At 38.2% G+C, this 24,727-nt stretch overlaps 1 protein-coding gene across 1 annotated transcript; it reads left to right on the top strand.

Annotated features, from left to right (window-relative positions):
* Positions 1-8,906: 8,906 nt before the first annotated feature.
* On the top strand, positions 8,907-24,055 carry kiaa0232 (KIAA0232). The gene is made up of 8 exons (XM_079460919.1): positions 8,907-9,122; positions 14,435-14,966; positions 15,590-15,730; positions 16,220-16,289; positions 16,547-16,634; positions 16,734-20,037; positions 20,504-20,612; positions 20,792-24,055. The coding sequence occupies exons 2-8, from the start codon at positions 14,733-14,735 to the stop codon at positions 20,806-20,808; spliced, it is 3,963 nt and encodes a 1,320-aa protein (XP_079317045.1). The 5' UTR covers positions 8,907-9,122; positions 14,435-14,732; the 3' UTR covers positions 20,809-24,055.
* The last annotated feature ends 672 nt before the right edge of the window (positions 24,056-24,727 follow it).

Below are 24,727 nucleotides of genomic sequence, written 5' to 3'. Positions count from 1 at the left end.
AGCCTCCATGAGTGCACAACCTTCACACCCCTCCTTATCTGAAGATATGAGGCAGGGACTGACGTCCAGTAGATCTCAAGTTTTTATATACAACAATAGTGTAGGCTGAACAGGCCCGATATTGATACTACATTACCCACAATTCCTTTCCCCCATTTGCTTAATCCCATACCTGATCCAGACACCAGTCAGTTATTCAATATACCTGATTTATTTATTTCTATTTTGTTTATTTATAGTAACCCCATGACATACAGAAGTACTGCCCTAACAACAGGTCAGTAGATCATTAGTGCGTAAACACAACAATGTTTGTTTGTGTGTAACCTTCATAGGCAGCGACATTGTATGAACACAATAACAAGCAGACACAAAGGCCTCCATCTGTTTGAGATAACGTAACATTAGGTTTAGTGACCTCTTCGATTTCTGAGCCTAAATGACAGCAATTTTTCTTTTACTGCATTTTTACAGGATTTATAACGTAATGTAACTTTAAGATTTGTTGTGAAGTGTGTGTGTGTGGGTGTGTGTACAAATGGTCATATGTTGAACAATTCGCAATCTGTCAGTGTGTATGGGTGTGTGTCTACTGGAGCCACAGAGAGAGCAGAAGGGAGAGAAAATGTTTACTATATGTGCTATGATGATTATCAGACTTAAACTCCGGATGTGCGTTTGGTCTCTAGGGAGAGGTTAGCCTACCACATGTAATACAAAATGGCCTTAATATGTGTCTTTCTGTCCCATCTAGGGTTGTTTTTAGATGTTGTTGAGCAATTCTAAAGGCAGTGTGGTGTTGCAGCCTGTCAAAGTCTCATTAGATACAATTAGAAGTGAGACTGATACCTTTTGCCTTCTTGGTTTGCGTGTTGTTGGATGCTACAACCTGAAAAGTTTTAGTTGGACTCTAAAAAGCATTGATGCTGCACCTCAAGGTTTTATGTATCGAAATGCCGAAACACTGTTTCCAACTAATTTGTAAATCATAGCGTGTATCAAGCTGAAATAACAACAGTGGGACGTATAAACTGTAGTTGTGCTGTTTTTGCCCTGGACGTCCAGGTTACTGTGACTCATTATTACCTTTATTTTATTAGCTTGTTTCTCTCTGGATACATTAACATTGTTTATGTGTGGGTCTGCGTATCTGATTAGTTGAAATGTATAATCAGTATTTGCCCAAGTTGGCAGCTCGTACAGCTTTGCTGAGACTTGCAGTTTGCATGAGCAAGTACATTTTGAACTATTTAATTATGAGCAAGATTTAATAAGCAGATGTCTGTGTGATCATGTGATCATGAGCTTGTGATATGGCGGAGTCTCTGCTGATGGAATGACCATCTTCAATCAATGACCTCATATGATCCAGATGGAAGCACAACACTGGAATTCTAATGCAAGTAAACCGTCGACTTTCTCAAACAGTACAGCTGTTACTCTGATGTTCTCCGGTTGTCATGTGTTCCTAACAAAATGTTTCATCCAGGCAGCACTGACCTGAAAGTAGGGTCTTCTTTAGAAAACACCATCTTGTTACACCAGAGATTCTACTCATGTTGCTAGTTCAAGGCCTCAAGATAGTGACTAAAATAGACTTTCATTCACATGCTTTAATTGCTGCTGTTATAATAAAAGTATTTTTATTAGGCTATAGCAGAACTGCTTTTGTGTTTAGTTGGTACTGATTGATTGAATTTTTTTGTTTAATTAACTGACATATTACTCTTATTTATAGAGAGTTTAGTTTAGTATAGTCTCTGTTTCCGTGCTGTTATTACACTGCCAAAGACTGTAGTGATTGGTCCATACTGCAAAACACACACACACACAGAGAAGTAATCCTAATTCTACATTTCAAACCGTAGCGAGACCAACATGTGGCATTGTATACATGTAGGAAACCAGCATTTATTTTTTATCCTGTTTTAAAGCGAAAAATCTGGATTCCCACAGTAAAACCTGTTTCTTCTTTTACTCATATTTTTATTGATCAATACTATTTTGATTAATTGTAAACAATGTAATAAGAAGGAATATGTCCCATGTGTCTATATTGAGAACTAATGTGAAGAAATGATCAAGTAGGGTCAAGCTAAAGGAGGAAACAAGTTTTGATTTAAAATGATTGGAGGGGCCGTATAGTAAATACAAGCAACATTGACAGCATTTGTGGCATACTGCATTTTACGGCTTGGCAATAAACTACGTTGAAATTCAGATAGAATATTTTTTATATAAATTCAAGTATTGAAGATGCAGGTCTTACATTTTGGCACTTAAACACTGGGCTGTTTACTACTTTAATTCATATGTAGTGTGATTTGAGAATGTGCGATTTCTATCCGAAATAAAAGTTCTTTGGGAATCAACATAATGCTACCAATGCTGTCAACCGTGCTTTAGCGTTACTAAATCCAGAACCTTTCTTGAAGGAATAATTTTGATATTTCAAACAATATCTTTGCATCTGTTACAGCTGTTTCGACTGGTTTTGAACCTTGTCTGTCAGGACAACCTTACTGAAAAAAAAAACATTTTCAGTCACCAAACTTGCCTGTTTCAGGACTATACTGTTTTATGTCAGTAGTCATTCAGAGAATTTATTCACAACAGAGAATTTTATTCAAAACATATTGGATTAGTATTAACAGGGTGACCTAACGGCCTTATCGTCAGTGATAAGGTCATTTTATTGGATGTGTAAATGTATTCTTTGCATAAAATGTTAAATCTTTTATGGAGCAGTTCATCGGTCAAATAAAACTATTTTAGCTAATTCAGTCCTGTGTCAGCGGAAGAACAGATTTAATCAGAGAATCAAATCCAGTTTTAATTACTTTTGTGGTTCATAGGCTGGTAGAGCAGGGCCTATGTCGCAGTTTAGGGGCTTGCAGTTTCATACCCCTCCCGGAGCTCCCTGCCCACTCACTCTCAGTTAGACTCCACTTCCTACTGAACATTCCATCTGTCGAGGCATCTGTGTTGCCAGAGAAGAGTATCAGGCACATAGGCACCAGCAAATAAGTATATCATACGAACACATACACGCAAATTAGATCTCGTGCCAACCCAGCATGGATTATATTAACATAACAGTAATTTTGATCGATTTTAAACAGAATCTGCGGTATGGTCTTTTATGTTGAAATTGATTTTAATTGAATCATGAACTACTCACTACCAGCATAGTATGTCTTTATGCACTATTGTACAAAGCTAAAACAAGCACAAAGATGAAATACTGATTTTTGAATGTGAATGCAGGGGCCTGTGCCTCAGCTGTCTTAATCTCTGAAATATTTCATTGTCATTGTGAGTATTTTACCTTTTTGCTTCTTCATTTCACCCGAAACGTTTTCAAGGTTTTGTTTAGAAACCATGTGTTGATCAGTGTTTTAATATTTTAGCTTATTTATTGTCCTGTGATTTTGGTTCAGATAGTCGGCACTGATCCCTCAGTCAAAAATGTGTTTTTGTTTATTTTATTCCTGTTCTATAGTGAAATAGATGTAGTTTGAAAAATACAATTTGCCTCATTGCTTTCGTATTGTTCCTCTGCTGTTAAAATCCAAATAGAATGTAACATGAATAAGTTTACAATATCATGGCTTGTATTATTGGTATATGCTTTAATTTTTAAATAAAATACCATTCTGTCAATCAGAACTATGAGTGGATTGGAGTTTGATTACATACAGCCATGTTGCTATTAATTCCTAAGACACATTTCCAAAAGCCTGTTACACATTTTGCATATTCAATTTATAACGTTGTGCTACAAAAATTATAGAACTTTCTGTATAAACATCTCACATACAGCAGGTGGGGTTAGGAAAACAGTTATGACAATACATTATTCCAAGAATCTCAGTCATAAGCATTAAGGAACTACCAAAAGTATTAGTTTATGACTGTAGTGTGTGGTAAACAGCATCTAAGCCTCCCAAGCACTTTCTTTTTGCGTTTTAACGATTGATTTGTTTTAGTTTCAGTATTGTATGTCAGCTCCTTTGGAAGTGTGTTGAGGCCCTCTGGTGGCCCCGGCCTGTTGGTTTTATAAATGCAAATTTACAACTATAGGTATGTTAAAAAGTTACAAACAGTAGTGATTTGTATAGTTTTAAGTCTCAAAACCTGCACGTCATGGAAAACAGCCTTATCGCAAGGAAAGAACTTTTTAGCAGCCTAAATGGATGTTTCAAATGATTTACGGGACACAGTATTTTAACATAAATTATTTATATAACTTTACTCTATTGCTTTTTGTTAAAGATTCATGTTGTCATTAAATGTCCCCAGATAAGATGGCCATACATTGGATTGCGTTTCAGTTAACCACAGAGTAGCCAGAATGTGTTTATCCGGCTTCGATTGACAGCATGATTCAGTTGCTTCCCTCAGCACCGGTCGGCCACTGCTCAAGAGCAGACCGGGGGAACCGAAACGTGAGGGGATGTGTGATGCGCTGTTCTTGGAGAAAAAGTCCAGGGTCACTTTTAGTCCTGCCCTTATTGACAGTACACAGTAGCGTCTACTGTATGGTGTGTGTTTGCACAATTATAAAAACATTATTTTATGGAGTCATAATTGTGGTTTAAAACACAACAGACATCAGTTACATGCTTTAATGGTTAAATTGTTACATTTCACCATAAGCATTTGATTTTGGCCATAAGCAGATTTTGGCCATGTGTTGTAAGCAGCACATCAATAGACTCGGCGCCTAAATGACCGCAGCACTGCTGCTTTTACGTGCAGTGTGAATGTTCTAACCTGTTCTAACAATAAGTTTCCTTTTCTATGTTTTCTGTTGGAGAAAAAGCAGGCGCTGATAACGTGCAATGAACAACAGGTCTATCATCTTCTCCATTGCTCATCTAACATACATCTGAACATGACGTACCAGGAACTAGCCAATCAGAGCTTGTTACATCTCTCAAGCCATAGATAATTTGCATTGTTTAACCTCCACTTTACAAGGTCCCAAAGGGTCAGGGAAACGCTAGAGAAGCTAAAAGGAAATGCTTAATGACTAAGCTAATCGAATAGCAAATCGGAAAAGGAAAGGCAGTAGGGATATGGAAATGCAAATGGAATGCAAAATTAATTCCACTATTTATAAAGGAATTCATTAATGCACTTTAAAATGATGTACTTATTTCGTGTTTAATTTTGTTTGAATTAAAAATGTAGTCCCTTTTTAATTTTAAGTATTCAATGATGGATTAATAGTTCATTTATATTATTATTTTACTTTTTATTGCCCATTAAAACAATAAATAATAAATGACTTTATCCTTTTGCATATTTACAGTGCATCAGGAAAGTATTCACAGCGCTTTAATTTTTCCACATTTTGTCATGTAACAGCCTTATTCCAAAATGAATACAAATCATTATTTTCCTCAAAATTCTACAAACAATACCCCATAATGACAACGTGAAAGAAGTTTGTTTGAAATCTCTGCAAATTTATTGAAAATAAAAAACGAAATGAGCACATGTACATTAGTATTCACAGCCTTTGCCATGACACTCTTCTTCTTCTGTTGTTTATATGGCGGTTGGCAAACCAACTAAAGGTGCATTTCCGCCACCTACTGGGGTGGAGTATGGAGCACGACTTGGTTGAATACACTTGAGAAAAAAAATCATTTATATCTTTTTTACCAGTTCTGTATCCTTAATAAATTTTAATAATTTTCATAGCCATGACACTCAAAATTGAGCTCATGTGCATCCTGTTTCCACTGATCTTCCTTGAGATGTTTCTACAACTTGATTGGAGTCTACCTGGGGTAAATTCAGTTGATTGAACAAGATTTGGAAAGGCACACATCTGTCTATATAAGGTCCCACAGTTAACAGTGCATGTCAGAGCACAAATCAAGCCATGAAGTCCAAGGACTTGTCTGTAGTCCGCTGAGACAATATTGCATTGAGGCACAGATCTGGGCAAGGGTCAGAAAATGTTCTGCAGCATTGAAGGTCCCAATGAGCACAGTGGCCTCTATCCGTAAATGGAAGGAGTTTGGAACCGAGCTGGCCACCTGAGCGATCGGGGGAGAAGGGCCTAAGTCAGGGAGGTGACCAACAACCCGATGGTCACTCTGACAGAGCTCCAGCATGTCTCTGTGGAGAGAGGAGAACCTTCCAGAAGAACAACTATCTCTGCAGCACTCCACCAATCAGGCCTGTATGGAGTAAAAGGCACATGACAGCCCGCCTGGAGTTTGCCAAAAGGCACCTGAAGGACTCTCAGACCATGAGAAACTAAATTCTCTGGTCTGATGAAACCAAGATTGAACTCTTTGGCCTGAATTGCAAGCGTCATGTCTGGAGGAACCAGGCATCGCTCATTCAGCGGCAGGAACTGGGAGACTAGTCAGGATTGAGGGAAAGATGAATGCAGCAATGTACAGAGACAACCTTGATGAAAACCTGCTCTGGACCTCAAACTAGGTTCAACTTCCAACAGGACAATGACCCTAAGCACACAGCCAAGATAACAAAGGAGTGGCTACAGGACAACTCTTTGAATGACCTTGAGTGGCCCAGCCAGAGCCCAGACTTGAACCCGATTGAACATCTCTGGAGAGCTCTGACAATGGCTGTTTACCGACGCTCCCCATCCAACCTGATGGAGCTTGAGAGATCTTGCAAAGACGAATGGCATAAACTGCACAATAATAGGTGTGACAAGCTTGTAGCATCATACTCAAAAAGACTTGAGACTGTAATTGGTGTCAAAGGTGCTTCAACAAAGTATTGAGCAAAGGCTGTGAATACTTATGTACATGTGCTTTTTTTCGTTTTTTATTTTTAAGATTTTAAACAAACTTTCACATTGTCATTATGGGGTATTGTTTGTAGAATTTAGTTAAGTAATGAATTGAATCAATTTTGGAATAAGGCTGTAACACGACAAAATGTGGAAAAAGTGAAGCACTGTATATTTGAATAAATTAAGTTGATAACAAATGGATTAATGTCTATTTTTTCTTGTAGAATTAGTTATTAAACAATGAAATGCTTTATTACTTTTCACACAACTCTTCTGGTCCTCCATAGTTTACACCTGCTGCTGTAATCCGTCTATTTTGTCCACTTCTGTCCTGATTTCTTACAAGAAATATCTGAAAAACCATACACATTGTATTGTCAACTGTATTTGCTTTTTCAGATTCATTCAAAATAAGTGCGTGCAATGTACGAGCGCGACCGGAGATGATAAACACAAGCAGCGGTTTTATTTCTGCTTTGACAGATGTAAGATCATCGAACAGATTACCATTGTGTTAGAAATGGAAGGGTGAGAAAGTTATGCTTGGTAAGTTTTTCGTTTTTAAACCGTATTATGTATATAGGCGGCATAGTGTCCTGTCTGGCTAGCGCGCTTCTCACGTTTTCGCATGATGTCCGTATACGGAAAGTGGGCGGTCTCTTGAGGCTGTTCATTAAACGCCGCAAAAACTAAAGTTAACAGAAAAAAAAGCTGAAGTGCAGTTTATGCAACACCGCGACGCTACTCTCCTATTGCCAGGCAACACTCCCACTTTTTGCCAGGGACAAAAATGTATAAATGGCGAACGTCTAAATAAAATACAAATAGCACTATATTCAACTGGGTAACTACCTTACGTGCATAACCTGTTAAAGTAATTAAAAGGTTACATATATTTTGCGGATCCACACATTTCTATTTGGTGGGAGAGCGCCCAAGATTTCTGTGAGTGGTGGATTTGCCGCCGCATCCGCCTTTAAGCCGATGTGACTGCCGCTCACAAAAAGATAAGCTGCGCATGCCACAAAGAGCCGAACCCGTGGAAGTTGCGGGATTTTGGATGTATGAGCTCCGCCAACGAAGCGGCCCGCGTTTGGCCGCTTACCGCATATTTCCTTTTGAAAATGAACTGGACCGCATACCGTATGAATCCACGTTCGTAAACTGTCTTGTTGCCTGGAGACAAGTAAAATGGTGTCTAAAGTCGTTTTTAAAGCCGTCGACACCGGCCATCGAACTATGATGTTAGGGCATAGATATAAATAACTAGATACCGCATTAGCGTCTGTTTCTATGGGCTGATTTACGTAGGTCGTCCGCCACATTGGAACGGTGCGAGCAGGTCCGTTAACGCTCAAAATCAATCTGACTGTGTGATTATGACAACACATTTATTGTTGTGTAAACTCTAACATTACATCCGCTACACTAACACAGGATACCATGGTTATTTTTTTTATTTAAAGAAATCTTTGAAAGAAGCAATATTATACATATCACACTAAGAGGAAAAAAAAGATGAAAAAATAATAATAAATAATAAAGAAAAAAATGAAAATAAATAAATACAGAAAATAACAGCAAGTATTTCTCCTCTTTCCTATGGACACATTATAAATCCACAAAAAATTATATATATATAAATATTTAAACAAAAGACCATCCATAAAACTAGAAGGAATATTAAATAGAAAAAAGCGTCTGCATAAATTTTTAAATTTTTTTGGTTGTTTATGAGCATAAGATATTTTTTAAGTTCTCCAATTCTAACAAAAATAAATTGCAGTTAAGTGCAGATTTTGCAAACTTTTGTTTATGAATATAATATTTGCCATTTAAAATATAGAAATTAACCACGTAATCACACATTTTACATTCATTGGTATATGAACATATAATATCTTTAAGAGATAACATATAAACAATATTTTTATGCACAAATAAAAAGGAGCTTATGTCAGACCAGAATTTAAGGGTTACAGGACAGTTATAAAATAAATGGGCCAAGTACGGTTGCGCAGTGTTGAGGCATTCTAGCAAACTGCGAGTGGACCGTTCCAAGATGACGGACACGTCTACATGCCTGGACTTTGAATGCGACGTCTAGTTATTTATATCTATGTGGTAGGAGCCATGATGCCAGCCCGGCTTGATCCAAAATGTCGTCAGCGTCAGCTGCGTCCTATCCGAAGCTAAGGACGTAACAGATTCTGTCCTGCGCCTGATATCTGTGACGCCATTGCGGCGGATCTCAGAGCTCGAGCTCGGAACGGCAGCGGGAGAGAAGTCATCGCTTCTCCTGCTGCTCTTAGCACACTGCGTAGGGTTACAGCAGGTAAGATTATTGCCTGATCCTAAACTGTGTTTCCGCGTTGTAAATGTTTGTTACGTACCATATTTTCACTAGTTCTGATCGTATACACAGATATTACAAACGGCTGTAGCTAGGCAAATCAGCCGCGCCTCCTCCCCGGTTTACGTTAGCTACAACTGTGTAACGTTACTAGCATAGCTTAGCGCTACACCCACTGTTTGTGTTAACTGACTTCTTTTCCATTTTAGACGTCATTGTTTTTCAAATGAATGCGCAAAGAAAGCTTTAAGCTTTATGGCGGTTTTTGTGAAGCATATCCACTTAAGATGTCTAGTTTGTCTAGGAAGCGGTAAACCGGGACTAGACTCTGTTGCGTAAAATGGTGTCCGAGTTAGCCAGCAAATAAGACTGTATGAGCGGTCAATTGTTTATACATTAAACCGCCTCAGTTTGACACTTTATATGACAACGACATTTGTCGTCCCCACCGGGTAAAGCGAAATGTTACATTTGTAAATTTCAACGTTGTGCATTAAGTGGAAATATCCTGGCCTGCCAGTAAACATTTAGTAACTTACGATTACAATGGAGCAGAGCGAAACGATGGTCTTCCACAGCTTGCATATGATTATATATGTTTTATACCCTTACGCAGAACAACAAATGAATGACTGTTGATTCACGCTGAGTAAATTTAAAGGAAAGTAACTTTTAGTTTGTGGTTGTCCACTGCGCTTACACTTTATAGATGGTGGCCTATGGACGTCGATTTTTTTTGTAACCAAACTTACTGTGATATTATTTTATTTGGTTAAGTAAAACAGCAGCGAATTCAAAAACGTTACAGTCTGTAACGTTACCTTTGGACGAGTAACTGAGTTCAATATTGGGGTTTCAGGTAACTGGCTGGTCAGGTGATAGTTAGCTATTAGCTAACATTAGTCAGCTGGCCTCCTGTCATTCCGCTGTTCTCCTGTCATTGTCAAACAATGATTGCAATTTGCACTGCATGGTATTTTTTTGATGTGGTTAACATTTCTTTTTCAAACACGTATTCTGGAGAACGTGGGCAATTTCGCTTTTAAATAGTCTTTTAATACACGACTACAATAATAACGCAAAATCTAAACGCTTGTGGATATATTCTAACGCGATTCATTACATATAAAGGGGCAAACGTCAAGGGCAGCATTTCACATTAAAGCACTGTAGATATCATTTTGCATGCCCTTTTGCACTCTTGACCTTCTACAAAATTGTAAAGAAACGCCAAAAAAAGTTTTTGGATCGCTGTAGTCTGAATGCATTACTGTTCATTTAGACTCCCAAGCAGTTCCTCATTTAATAACTTCTGCCTCATACTCGGGTGGCTTTGTGATTGTGAATAAAGTACCAGAGCCTTTGTGATTAGATGTATTGTTTAAAAAGTTAACCGAAAATATTATTCTGATTAGGAATTCAATTCTTTCAATGTGGTGATTACGCGGTGACACATGGGTGTGACGACAGGACAGGGAGGGGTAGACTGCTTATGGCCTTCTAAAAATATGAGCATTTTAATTTAACTTTGCTTGAATGAAGACATAAAATGTGTTTAAATGTACAGATAAGATTGTCTGAATAAAAATGAGTGGTTTGAAAATGACACTGTGGTTTTTGGATGTACCTCTTTGTGTTAAGGAAGTTAGTGGTTTTTAAAAGTAACATAGTCTGTGACATTATAATAGGAAACTAAGTCAAACTACATTTGTAATTATGGAATATGATTATTTATTTATCCTGTATAATTAGCTAGAAAGTGAAAATTACAGTTTGCTGTGCACCAGCTTGCTGTGTTTGAATATTGGTTGGAGGTGATTATTACATAGCTGAGTCAGAACACATATGACCCGTTTCTTTACATTTTTTGTAATCTAATGTATTGTTTTGCATGACATGAATGCCATAAATAAGACAAGTTTGCATTCCAGATAGACTGGTATGCATGCTCATTGCTCACTAGTTTGAGTTTTAAAATGCTACAAAAATGTGATTATTTTTCGCATTGGTTGAATGAGGTAGGTAGAATCCACTAATAATTGAGAGATCCATTTCTATGAGAGACTGTGTTTGATTTTTCTCACAGTCAAATCCTTTCAGAAAACTCTAAAATCCACTCTGTTAAAGCTCCACCGCATAAAGTAGTAAATAAAGAGTTGCTTGATAAGAGCAACAGTACCCTATTTGTGCAGTATTCTAGTTTACTCTAGTGATACCTTGACTTGTTAATGTCAGAAGTAAAAAAAAAACTCATGAACTTGATGTTGCATCTACAGAATACTTAACATGTATTGCACAGTGAGTCCAAGTGCTGGGTTACATAGTTCTGAGGTGCATATGAGCCGTTCTGTTCTGAGCTGTATCCTGCCTGCTCTTATGAGGACTTTGGTCTTGTGGCGTGAAACGCTAGTGATTCTGCTTTTTTATTTATTTAATTTCTTTAAGTTCCCCTATTAAAGAGCTGTAGGTATAATTCATTTATCACAAGCGCTGTCAGGTGCTGTCTAATCTACAGGGCTTCCTTAAAGCGAAGGTAACACAGCCAGTTTCTGCCAATCTCATATTAATCTCGAGTACCTATAGAGTAGTATTGCATACTTTGTATCTTCGAAATGTATTTAGTTTGATCAAATTTATAGCTGGGCGATCTTCCCAAAAAAGCATATCAAAATCTTTGTAACAAAGAATCTCGATCCACAATCTGAGTTAAAAATATTTGCACTCAGCACTTTGCTACAGAGGTTTAACATTTTGTAGCAGAGGCCTAACATTTGTATAGGTAGCACAAGTATAAAAGGTCTGTTATCATCTTTAAAAAATTCAAATGCAGGTCAGCACATTAATAAAGTACAATATAGTGTTTTTGAACCTTACTATAGGAAATATTAAACTATACTACCGTTTATCAATTTACAACAAGATTCAATTCAATTCAATTTTATTTATATAGCGCTTTTCACAATTTGCATTGTTCCAAAGCAGCTTTACAGGGGAAAAACGAAAAACCCAAGAAAGGGTAAAACACACTACATGGTGTGTTATATAATAAATCCACTTATTCTAGTAAAAATATCTAATGTCAGCATCTCCTAGTGGTTTATTAAGCATATTTGCTTTAAGTGAATGCTTGGCTGAAAAGATGTGTCTTTAATCTAGATTTTAATTGGGCGAGTGTGTCTGATCCTCAAATAGTGTCAGGAAGGCTATTCCAGAGTTTAGGTGCTACGTATGAGAAAGCTCGGCCCCCTTTGGTGGATTTAGATATTCTAGGTATTATCAAAAGTCCTGCATTTTGAGATCTTCGAGCGCGTGATGGGTTGTAGTGTGATAGAAGCTCTGTTAGGTAGGTAGGGGCTAAACCCTTTAAGGCTTTATAAGTGATTAAAATAACTTTAAAGTCAATACGATACTTAATGGGTAGCCAGTGAAGGAATACCACAATTTGCTGTATCAAATACTATAGACCACTACAGAATTTTCTAATTCGAGCGTTTAGGTTAACCTATGTTGATGGGTAATTGTGAAGATACTGCCACAATATTTGAGTTTCAGTAAGTACGTGTAGTTCAGTAACGATAGTAGGGCTGTGTATTGGCAAGGGCCTCACGATACGATACATATCACGATAGATGGGTCCCGATACAATATATCACAATACATTCGATACGATACAAACGTTCGATATATTGCAATAATTTGTTTTAAATAAATACGAATTAAGAGTGAGCTAAAAATACATGTTGGTGTGTACAATCTATGGTATTCTGGTATGTTCATCACATTATAGTGATAACTCCTGACACAAAAGATTCCATTCAATTTTATTAAGAAAGCTAAGATAAGAGGTATTTGTCATCTTGCTTACACAGTGTTACTGAACAGCGAACATATAATGTTTAAAGTGCATATTTAGCCATTAAACATTTAAATGCAAATGCCACAAAAACTTATTTTTTTCAGTATGTTGTTAATAAAAAACAAAGTACATTAAAATCTATTCATAAAACTGAAATTGTCAGTATGACTCTCTTTTATATCCCACTCCACCAGTGCAGTTTTCAGTAACTCCGCAATGTTTATGCCAGTATGGCTCGTCTCATGCATTGCCCGTGTCTGTGGTTGTGATGTAACCCCAACATACGATGCATTGCAAATCAGGGTCACTCGCTCTCCGGGGTAAGGGATTTTTTTACCTCTTCGTAAATCCCGGGTACTTCTAGGTCCGTTATGTGCCTGCGAATCGGAATCACATAACACAGCTAGTGTTCACCATATGCCCGAAGCCGGGGTTTTCAACCACACTGTCGCAAATCCTTACAAATAAAATACACCACAGACTCTGTTATTTTCTTTGCACGAGCTAAGATATACGGAAGCTTGTTGGTGATTTATATGAATGAATCTACTTAACGCCATTTGCTTTCTCGCACCTGCTTACTTTTGAGACATTGTCCGTATGACAGCGAATCACAGCGACATCAACAGGAACGGAAAAAATGGTTATGCGATGAAACGTCATTTTGAATCCATTCAAAACATGACTTTTTAAAGGTATCGATTCTATAGGTTGGACTATCGATACACTATCGTGAAAAAAATTATCGCAATAGTTAGCTGTATCGATAATTTTGCACAGCCCTAAACGATAGTATTTCTCAAAAAGTTAAAACGGTTAAATGCACCTGAAATAAACTTGTGAGGGCAACTCTGGACATGATGTTTATGTGCTCATACAGCGATTTACATTCAAATCCATAAGCGTTAAACATTGCAACACATTTACTCATACACGTAGAACCGGCAGATGACAGATTTACATAGCAGGATTCCTCGTCTGCATGACTGAAATCATAGGGCTCTAGATATAGGCTATATGAACTACAGCACAAGCACACAATACATTATTGCATTATCCCTGCATAACTGTGGAGTCACTAAGTTTTTTACATGAAAAACACGCAAACACTCGCTGCCGATTGGCAACAAAAAAACAGACATTTGACTCCGGTTTACCTACTACGTCATATGGACAACCAGTTTTTGGACAAGTTGACCATGTTAAGCACGAGAAGCCAGCACGTTTAACATTCTAAAAAAAGTCAGAATGCATTAAACACTGTTGAACCCCAAACTACAAGATCCACTTAGTCGTGTGAATATAGCATGCTATTGAATTTTGATTGTCTTTAACGTAATTCTTACTCAAATTTGACCCTGTAACAGCTGGATGACGTTAGAATAGGTATCACATTTGATGTTTATTACAAACTCAAATGTTTTGCTTTGTCTTGCAGGTTAGGCCTGGAACCAGCTGTTATTTAAGATGAACCCTTATGACTGAAAGTGACCCTATTCAGTAAGCTGTCAGCTTCCAGTGGTCACAGCCATGCCTGAAGATTAGAGCCTCTCTTTGCTTACAGCAATACAAATATAGAAGATTCAACATGACTCTTCATGTAGACCTTCCTGTCTTTGTCCTGCTGTATTGAATCCACCCTCCGGTACATTAGTTTAAGTTCTGTCCCTTTCATACCACTCCCCCATGTCCAACTGGGAACATGCAACTGCATCGAATGGCTCCAACCTAATCTCATGCGTCCAGTGAGTGGAGAGTCAGACGGCCCTGCCCCTGAAAGAGTATCAGGGGCCTCCCCTCTGTCAGGCCCTGTGACCCCCTCAGAGATGTCTTCGCTACAGTCACTTGGGCCAGTGCAGAGCTGGCTGGGTCAGGAGCTGGAGAAATGTGGCATAGATGCAGTGATCTACACCCGCTACATCCTTAGCCTGCTGCTTCACGACAGCTATGACTATGACCTGCAGGACCAGGTATGGAAAAAGTGTATTGGAACATCTATAAAATAAGTTTGATGCGTAAATCAGATCAAGTGAATCATTTCACAGATATAGTAGGTAATAACTGTATGCTTTTTTTAAGTATCTGATTTCTGTCATGTCATTCTGCTCCCATATAACCTTTTGTTCTGTGAAATACAGATGCTTCAGTTTTGAAACTGAAAGTGACTAACTTGTAAATATATCACTTAACTCCAGCGCGTTAATATCTTTTGAAGTGAAGCAATATGTTTACTTATTCTACAAAATAAAAACGTAAACAGATCCGAGGGCTAAATTCCTATCATAAATAATATTAGTTAAATGTAATTCCAAACGAGACTGATACTCTCGTGTCTGGTGACCAGTTGTCTCAAGACATCTGAGAAGCAATGACATTTGAAAAGATTGATGTGCTGCCGTATTAGAATTAAGTGCTCAGATCTTTTTGTTAGCTTTTAAACAAAATGGTAGTTTCAGTGAGCTTTAATTATATGGTTTTCCAGTTACTTTTTCAATTATACTGTCATAGTAATAATTGTATTTGAGCATTGATTTGTAGCATACTTTTACTAAAACTAAGCAATCAATCAAATCCTCATTTTCTTTTTGCACAGGAAAATGATATCTTCCTGGGCTGGGAGAAGGGAACGGGAAAGAAATGGGGGAAGAGCAAGAGGAAGGGAGGGACTGACCTTAGTCTGGAAGAGATGAAGAAACAAGCTGCTGTGCAATGTTTGCGTTCAGCATCTGATGAGGTAAGATCATTGCTTCATGAGTTTTGTTTACCTCTAAATTCAAATGTGTTATTCAAATGACACAAGTTATGTCCACACAGCACCAACATACTTTGACACAAATTTGCATATATAAATATATATTAAACATGTTATGTGACATCGTTATTTACCACAACAACTATCTATTCAATTTAACAATAATTACTAATCTATCATTCGGCCAGGTGACTATCATATCATGCTGCAAAATGGTTTTAAACACGGTTTCCCTCTGTTTAATAAATAGAACTAGTCTGTTTGAGAATGTTGAATAAAACAAAAACGCTGACTTTTAATATCCCGATTCTCCAACATTGATGTATTTACACTGAAACTAGTTTGTTGATATTTGTCGGATCAGTTTGAAATAGCCATAGGGGGTCTCACAACACTGATAATTAAGTATAAACATGTATAGACAGTTTTCATTTAAAACGATGCAAATTAAAATGTATTTTTCCCCTTCAGAATTCTGGAATTGAAAGCTTGGTTGAGGAACTTTGCTCCAAACTCAAGGAGATTCAAAACAAACAGAAAGGTTGGTTGACATGTTCTCTGTTTCCTGCAGGTTTCACAAAAATAAATTGCATTATAAACGTGTTCTTTAGTTGTTATTGTTTTGTAGTGCTTTAACATCTTTAGCATTACAGTAGTGACATTTGTAATGAAAACATGTCAAGTAATTAATTATAAGCATTTTAAATTATGTAGACTTCTTGATAATTGTAACTAACTATATAAGAAAACTATGATGTTGTGACTAGTAAAAAAAAGTTATGTTCTGTTATTTTATAGAAAAAGAAAAGCAAGGAAGTAAAAAGACGGATATATCTCAGTCTCCTGAGCTGGATGAATCTCCTTCCTCCAAGGACCAGGTTGAGATGTAAGTAAATTAAACGGCCTGTAATGTCATAATGTTGAATGTTGCACACCTTGATTTAAGATCTCAGTTGAATAATCATAGTGTCGTTTCTTCCCTTAGGTACTATGAAGCTTTTCCACCTCTCTCTGAAAAACCTGTTTCCTGTCTCCAAGAAATTATGACAGTGTGGAACAAAACAAAAGCCTGCACATATTCCAGCTCATCATCTGCTGTCCCACAAACAAGCACAGACACATCCTCCCCAAAAGACTGCACTAGCGAAGGTGAAGCTTTTAAGGACCGAACACTCGAAGCACCCAGCTCCACTCAAACCAGCGAGAGGGCCCAGCAGCGACGCACTAAGAGGGAGAAGGAGAACCGATTCCATGGTTGCGCAACAGCAGTGGCAGATGATCAGGTTACTTCTCAAAGTAAGAAGCAGGCCAGACACCGGACCGAGGGGAGGTTCCGTCCCAGATCGTGGTCCTCTGGCTCTAGTGAGGCTGGCTCAAGCTCCAGTGGTAACCAGGGTGACCAGAACTCTAGTTGCAAAGCAGTCCGCATTAGACACAAGTCTCGAGAGGTCAGCAGCAGAAACAAAAGAGGGCGCAGTGGTGGACACTTCAAACTGGCATTAAAAGTGATCGACAAAGAGGAGAGGAAAAATGCACGTGGCAGCATAAACTCCACTGGAGGCCCGCACAAGCAACAGCAGCACTACATGAAAAAAGGCAAGAGGCCTCTAAGGGAGATTCGCAAAGATGCTAATCTGGTTGAGGCACAGGAGTCAGGAGGCGAGGCCAATAAAAAGGAATATATGGAGGAGCCTCTTTGGTACACAGAGCCCATCTCTGAGTACTTTGTCCCCCTCAGCAGAAGCAAACTGGAGACAAAGTATAGAAGTAAAGACAATGACTTGGATATGTCCATTGATGTGGACTGTCTGTCAGAGAGAATTCAAGGGATATGCATTGCAAATTCTTTCCAAAGGGCGTACCTTGCGGCAGGCACTTTTGTGGACGGGCACTTTATTGAAGTGCCCGGTGAAGGTGATGAAGAGTGTACTGAACTGAATGGGATTCTGAGCTGCCCTCCTCCTGAAGATGGTCAAGATATAGATGACACGCATCTGTCTGAATTCACTCACTTCTATGAAGTTGATCTTTATCAATCCATATTGGATCCTAGTGCCTCCAATGCGGTACAAGAAAGTCGAATCTTGAACATGATTCGTCAGAAGAGCATTGAGCGAAAACACTTTGAAGCGGGGTGTGTATTTTTAGATGGCCTTGAGCTGCAAGGGGAAAGTGCAATAAGGGAGGATTCTCTGGGAGCCTCAGAAGCTGATACTTCTTTCACACAAGATATGGAAAACATTGCTCAAGTGTGGGAGTGTTGTTCATCGTCCAGTTTGGAGGATTTGGAGGGAGAAAGTTGTACAGGCGACTCTCCTGTCAGACTCTCCCCTTTGTTGGACAGTGGTCCGTTTAACTTTAGCAAGTTGTCCGGAGCTTTCGCAGGACCTCATCTCCAAGAAGCCAGTGGTAGCATCTCTGCCCTGAACTCCTGCTTTTCGCTTTTTGAGTTGCAGTACGATAGCCCTACTTTTTCTTTCCCCAGTGACTCGCTTACAGGGGGTCAGGACAATGTAGATTCAAGTAGCTGTTTAGATCCACAAGGCAACAAACAATCGCGTTTGCTAATTTGGACCAAAAACAGTGCCTTCGATGAAACGGAACACTGCTCCAATTTATCAACGAGGACCTGCAGTCCGTGGTCTCACTCAGAAGAGACGCGATCAGACAGTGAGCAGATCGGTCCTCCAACAGATGAGTGTGCACAATATGGTAATGAAGAGGTCAGTTGTATTCCCCTTATTCCACCTTCATGTCTGGAGGAGGACCTTTTGGATTTCTTGCAGGAGAACTCAAGTCACCAGCAAGGAGAACAGAGTATAGGCACGGAGTCCAACCAGCCCTTCAATAAGAAATCGAAATTGGAGTCTATTTGTGGCATCGCATTAGAGCAGGATGAGAGTAAGCTGTATAATGCTGTTGTGTTTTCAGATGTCCCAAATCAACAAACTGATGAATACACCTCAGGGATCATAAAAGATATTTGGATGGCTATTGGAGACAGAGACTGTGTTTTAACACTTGGGGTGAAGAACACAGGAGAGCACTTGTTTTCCGAGGAGGCTGCTGGCTACCAGTGCAGTTGTCTTGACAAGGATGTAAAAGGCGAAATCATTCAGAAGAAGGCTGTGCAGCGCTCGGAATATCATCTTTGGGATGAACAGAAAAAGGATGAGGTTCTTTGTAAAAACAAGCTGTCTAAAATGGATGGGGATTATACAACACCGTCCAAGCCCTGGAATTGTGGTTCACAGGACAGCACATCATTTATACTTGGAGGGGTCTATGGAGAGCTGAAGACTCTAAGTGGTGACAGAGAATGGGCTATGATTCCACCCAGTGATGCTTGTGGGAATTTGTTGCAGTGTGCAGCAGCCACATCCTCTGATATGGTAACCTTTGCTGGGGCAGAGGTGTTCATGAACCCAAGTAGTTGCTTTGCTCCCGGCCACAAGCCATTGTGGAGACCACTTGTGTCCCTAGGTCAAAACGAGCAGGCCACCAAAGTACCAGGGGATGGTTTGAATAAGGGATTTTCTGTCGTCTTCCATGAAGATTTACTTGGATCATGTGGAGGCTTCCGTGGAGAAGAACCGGGACTAGATTACCCGTTTTCATCCTTTGATCTAAACAACCCCTTTTCCCAGGTCCTGCATGTGGAGTGCTCTTTTGAGCCAGAGGATATGGCATCGTTCAGCCCGGGATTCAAGCCAAAATCCATTTTATGCTCCGACTCAGACAACGAGCCCTTTTGCCCTTGGTTATATGGCATAAACCGGACTCAGTATCGGGCCATTCGAATTTCCCCAAGGACTCATTTCCGGCCAATATCTGCCTCGGAGCTGTCTCCAGGTGGATGTAGTGAGTCAGATGTCGAGTCCGAGAAAGAGGAAGTGAGTCTTCCAGTCGGTCAGGTAAACCTCTTTGATGACCCACAGGCTGACCTCAAGCCCCTTGAGGAGGACGCAGAGTGTGAGGGTCCGTATTATGGGAAATCTGAATTAGAGTCTGGGAAGTTCTTACCCAAATTAAAGAAGTCTGGCATGGAGAAGAGTGCCCAGACATCGCTTGATTCGCAGGAAGGTGGCAGCACCCTGCTGCCCATTACTGAACAAGAGATTTGCGAACACTGTGAGACGGCAGCAGTGTCAGAGTTGCATTCTCATGTGCATTCTTCTGTTTTTCAACAAGAGGAATCTTTCAGAGAGACAGAGTCTTGCAAATGTGTTGCAACTGATCCGATTCAAAAAAGTGGGAAGTCATTGGATGGGGTTCAAGATATGCATGAGGTAACATTTTTCTTCAAACTCTGTGGACCATATAACAATACATATAATGCATTTCACAGATGCATTTGATATTAAAGGGATACTTGACTCATAAATGAAAATTTACTGAATGCCCCCTGTTGACTACCACACTTGGAAAAATATAATTGTAGTCTAAAGTGCCTCAGAACTGTTTGCTATCCTACATTCTTCAAAATGTCGTCTTTTGTGTTCAACAGAACAAAAAAATGATAAAAGTAATTTTTATGGGTGTCAATGGGAGTCAAAATCTGTCTGGTTACAAATATCTTTGTCTGTGTTTATCAGAACAAAGAAATGTATACAGATTTTGAACAACTCGAAGGCGACTAAATTATGACAGAATTTTCATTTTTGTGTGAAGTATCCCATAAATGATGGAGAATCACAGTCTTAATGTTCTCTTAATTTGTTTGCTTGATTGGTTTTTGTCCCTTTACCTCAACAGATTCCTCTGTTAAACTTTGGAGAACAGTGCTTAAATAATATACAGCATGAGGAGTACTTTAGGCAAAGTACTCTGTGTTCTCCTTTGTTTCCAAGTTCTCAGTGCAGAGGTAAGAAGTGCACAAATCTTTACTGATTTAGATTCTACAGAAATCATTTGCACACTGCTTGGAGTCCATTAGCCTATACATTGGCAAGAAGTTATGATCCATTGAAAAGATAAAGTTCTAGTCATTATTTTGTGTTGACTTACGTAATATTAAGTTGTGTCCCTTCCTTTGCTTTTTAGGAAGCAGTAATGTATAAACCGTCTGCTGAACACCAAGGCATAATAATGCCAGTTTTCTCACATCATCTTCAACCATAATCCAGAGGGGGACCCTCATAAAAACAGCAACCTCAGGGCCCATGGGCTTTCATTTACCCACACTGTCCTAAACCCTGTTAATCCTCATTCAGTTCACCTGAAACAGCATTCAGCTTGGAGGAAAAACATGGCAATAGGTTGGATGTGCAGTTAGATGATTTTGTTCAACAGCATTTATTATAGACTTGTTTTCAGTCTTCTAATTCCAAGGTTGATAAATTTTGAAGAGAGTTAAAAGGCATAGTTAAGCATTAAAAATGTTCTTTCATTTACCCCTTATAGATTTTAGCTTCTATTTTATGTATGATCAAGGATTCACTGTAGCTGTGGTCCAACTGATTGTGCATGTGCTTGTAAACCTAGTCTCAGTCTTTCTAATTGCATAAGTTTCTGTGACCTAACTATGAATACTCAGAAGTCAGGTTGAAAGCACGACAGTTGCAAAATCCCCAGATCCCATTTAGTTAGATTTTAGTTTTTTTTTTCGTCAAATTTGAGAGTTGTGTGAGGTTTGGTGTGCTAAAGAAAAAAGTGCTGTTGAGTCCCTCCATGCACACTTTTCTGTGCTGTTTTGCATTAACCATCTGATGGTGCCCCCATTGCTTTGAGAGGATGCTAAGGAATAAACCCGGATTGGATTTTTCTATTCTTTTTCTATTTCTATTCTTTACAAGCTCAACAATACAACAGGCAAACTGAACAACAGAGAGCTCGTATAAAGCAGAGGGTTTATGCACAAGATCTCTTGCAAGGCTACATTTCCTTTAAAGTTGCTTGCATGCATTGCTTAAGTATACCTCCTAATACAGCCATTGTGATTGATGGATTTGAATTGTTTAGCCAATTATTTCACCCACTTCAGGATTTTTTGGAGAAAAACATAAAAATGGTCTGGTGTCAAAGAATAGTTGCAATATCAATATTGTTCCAAATATTTAAACAGTTTAATATTTGGAAGTATTCGTGCATAATTTCATACTAGTTATCGTTAAAAACTATTACACACAAGAGTGCATATAGAGGTTTATAAGCTATATATAATTTTATAGAGTGAAGCAAAGATTGGTTGTAGGTTTGTTTTCCAAAACGAGAGTGACTACCAATTATTAATTATGTATCTTTATTAAACCAGGAAAAGCGCATACAAGTGTTTCCAGAACGGTCCAGAAAAGAGATTTGCTTGAAAATATTTCATGTACATGTCTCCACGTGTACCAGAAATCTGTGGCTGCTTCAGTGTACTAATGCATGTACTCACAGCATAAAGTACCTAGCAAGATTTAAAACAAAGAGGGGTAGATAAAGCAATACATTTTGGCACACCATAACTCTACAACCTTCTAAAATATTTTGTTGTATGCAAATAGAAACACAAATTACAATGTTTCTGAGAACTGGTAGATTTTTTTTCTTTTTACCCTTTTTGCAGTGAATGAGGACTAAACTGCTCTGTAGGTATTTTTGGGGACCGGGGAAAGAAAGGTGCAGGGACCCTTTTATGTTTGCATGAACAATGCTGTTTGGTTTGAAAAATTCAAGCTGCTTCACTATCAGTCTTGTAATTTTCGTAATGCAGAAGCAAAATCCAGTCCATACTAGAATTGTACTTTATTATTTTGGCAGATTCACTTTGATTACCTTTCACACAGTGAGAGGATATCTCCATGTTTAGCCTGCCATCTGCTGGCTTTAAGACGTTCTATCAATTCTTTCCAGTTTATCTTTTGTTACAGATGTATCTATTTGAAAATGTTACACATATATTCTGCATAAGCAGATTGTAAATGGTGTGACGTGTGCATTAACAGGTTGAACCGTAAAAGCTGGGGCTTTGGGAACCCGAACATTTTAATTTCCAAAAGCACCTTTGATGTTTGTTTTGCTTTTATTTAAACTTTTGGTATGCAGGATTTTTCCTAGATATGCGGGCCTAACAGAATCGGTCGAGCATTACTTGCAAACAGTTTCTAAAAGTAAATCTGACAAAAATCTAAAATTTATTTCCGTCAAAATCTATCAAAAAAATATTTTAAAAAAATTACCTTGCTTGTAACCTTACTAGGCAAAAGCGTTTTGTTTTGTTGTAACATCAGATGTTATAATAAAGGGGTCACTGTTGCCTATGCCCCATTGCAAGTAGAAAACGTGAAGAGGCAGGATTTTGAGTTACAAACTAAGCCCTTGTGTTTTGTATGAGCCAGGTTAAATTGGATTGTTAATTTTTTTTTTATTTGCTTCATGTGGTTATGGGAGTATGATGTCTTGGATCATAATATCTAGTTTTTACATATGCATAGTGATCGAAGCCTTGTTGGATGGCACAAAGAAGTTGTTTTGCTATATGCTATACAGCAAAGGTTCATGTACACCTTAAATAGCGTTTTCTTTGACAAATAACATTAAATTGTAGTTTACATTTTCCAAACTCAGTAAATGAGATTCCAAAATCCAGTTGGTATTTCTATCACTATTAATACTTCCTCTCTAAAACATTTTGGGATAAAGGTTTCCATCCTCTGAAGTAGACAGTCCTCTGTGTTGTTATTCTTTTAAGGGCTTGTTTTAAGGTGGATTGGTGATGGAGGACAAAAACCTTTTCAATTTATGTATGTTGAGGGACATAAATGATAAATATGTGTGATTATTACAACACCATATGCAGAGCATTTAAAGTTAAGGATTTGCAATAAAGTTCCTCTCTTTAACTTGATAAATATTTTAAAATGTTTGAATAAACTTTACAAAAAAAGAGTGAAACAACGTTTTATTTTAAGTCTGGCTCTGTTTGTGTGTGTGGTGGTACTGTTGTTGGCGAAAGGCCTTAATACTCATGTCTGTGGGAGTGTGAAAATTGCATTAATTTGTCATCTTGTTGATTTCCGAGATTTTGGTTTGACTGTGTATTTTGAAAGGTAGTGCCATCAGTGGGTTCTGAGAGGACAGCTGTTAAGTCTGCACTTACAGTTTTAAATTTGGATTGCAATGTTGTGTAGTTTTTAATACTGAATAGTTTCCTCATTTCCTCTCTGTAACAGCTTCCTAATTGGAGCCCAACCATCCTTTCTCTCAATTCATGATCAAATTCACCAAACCCCAGACACGAACTTGGTTGCATTGTTCAAATGCCATGTACATCATTTTTTTCATTGTGAAGTTCAAAACCTTTAATAAACCTTTTAAAAAGTTTCATTTCTATTTCTTTGAGACAAATGTCACTGCTAAAGCCAAAATATGAAAATTCTATCATCGTTTGCTCACCCTCAGATTGTTCCAAGACTGAAGAAAAGTGTCAGTAACCAAACAGATCTCATTCCACATTGACACCCATAGTAGCCTATTTATTTTCCCTACTATGGAATGGAGGTTGAGATGTGTTTGGTTACTGTCATTCTTTACCAATATATTTGTGTTCAGCAGAACAAAGACATTTATACAGGTTTTGAACAACCTGAAGGGGTGTCAATTATGACAGAATTTCGGCAAACTATCCCCTTCAATGTGTTATGGAGTTTTAGCTTCAAATTAAGCTTTTCATCTTAGCAAACATGTTTATAATAAAGATAGATAGAATAAAGATGATGCAAAAAACTAGTTAATTAACGTTAAAGGAAAAGTTCACCAAATGTTTTTAATTCTTTACTCGCCCTCATGTCATCCCAAACCTGATTGACCCTTTTCCTTTGCAGCACCCAAAAGAAGATATTTCGAAGAAGGATTGAGTAACACGAGGGGGAATAATAACAATGTTATTTTGGGGTGTTCTTTCCCTTTAAATAATATTTATACATTTATATTTAAAAGTTTGCCATTTGCAAGAGTTTACAAATAACGTGGTTCAACTATGGTGGCGATACCTAA

This window comes from Barbatula barbatula (genome assembly GCF_947034865.1).
Source record: "Barbatula barbatula genome assembly, chromosome: 1".
Taxonomy (NCBI): Eukaryota; Metazoa; Chordata; class Actinopteri; order Cypriniformes; family Nemacheilidae; genus Barbatula; species Barbatula barbatula.
Note: the sequence above shows the minus strand (reverse complement) of the source record. Positions and strands in the feature narration are given on the sequence as shown.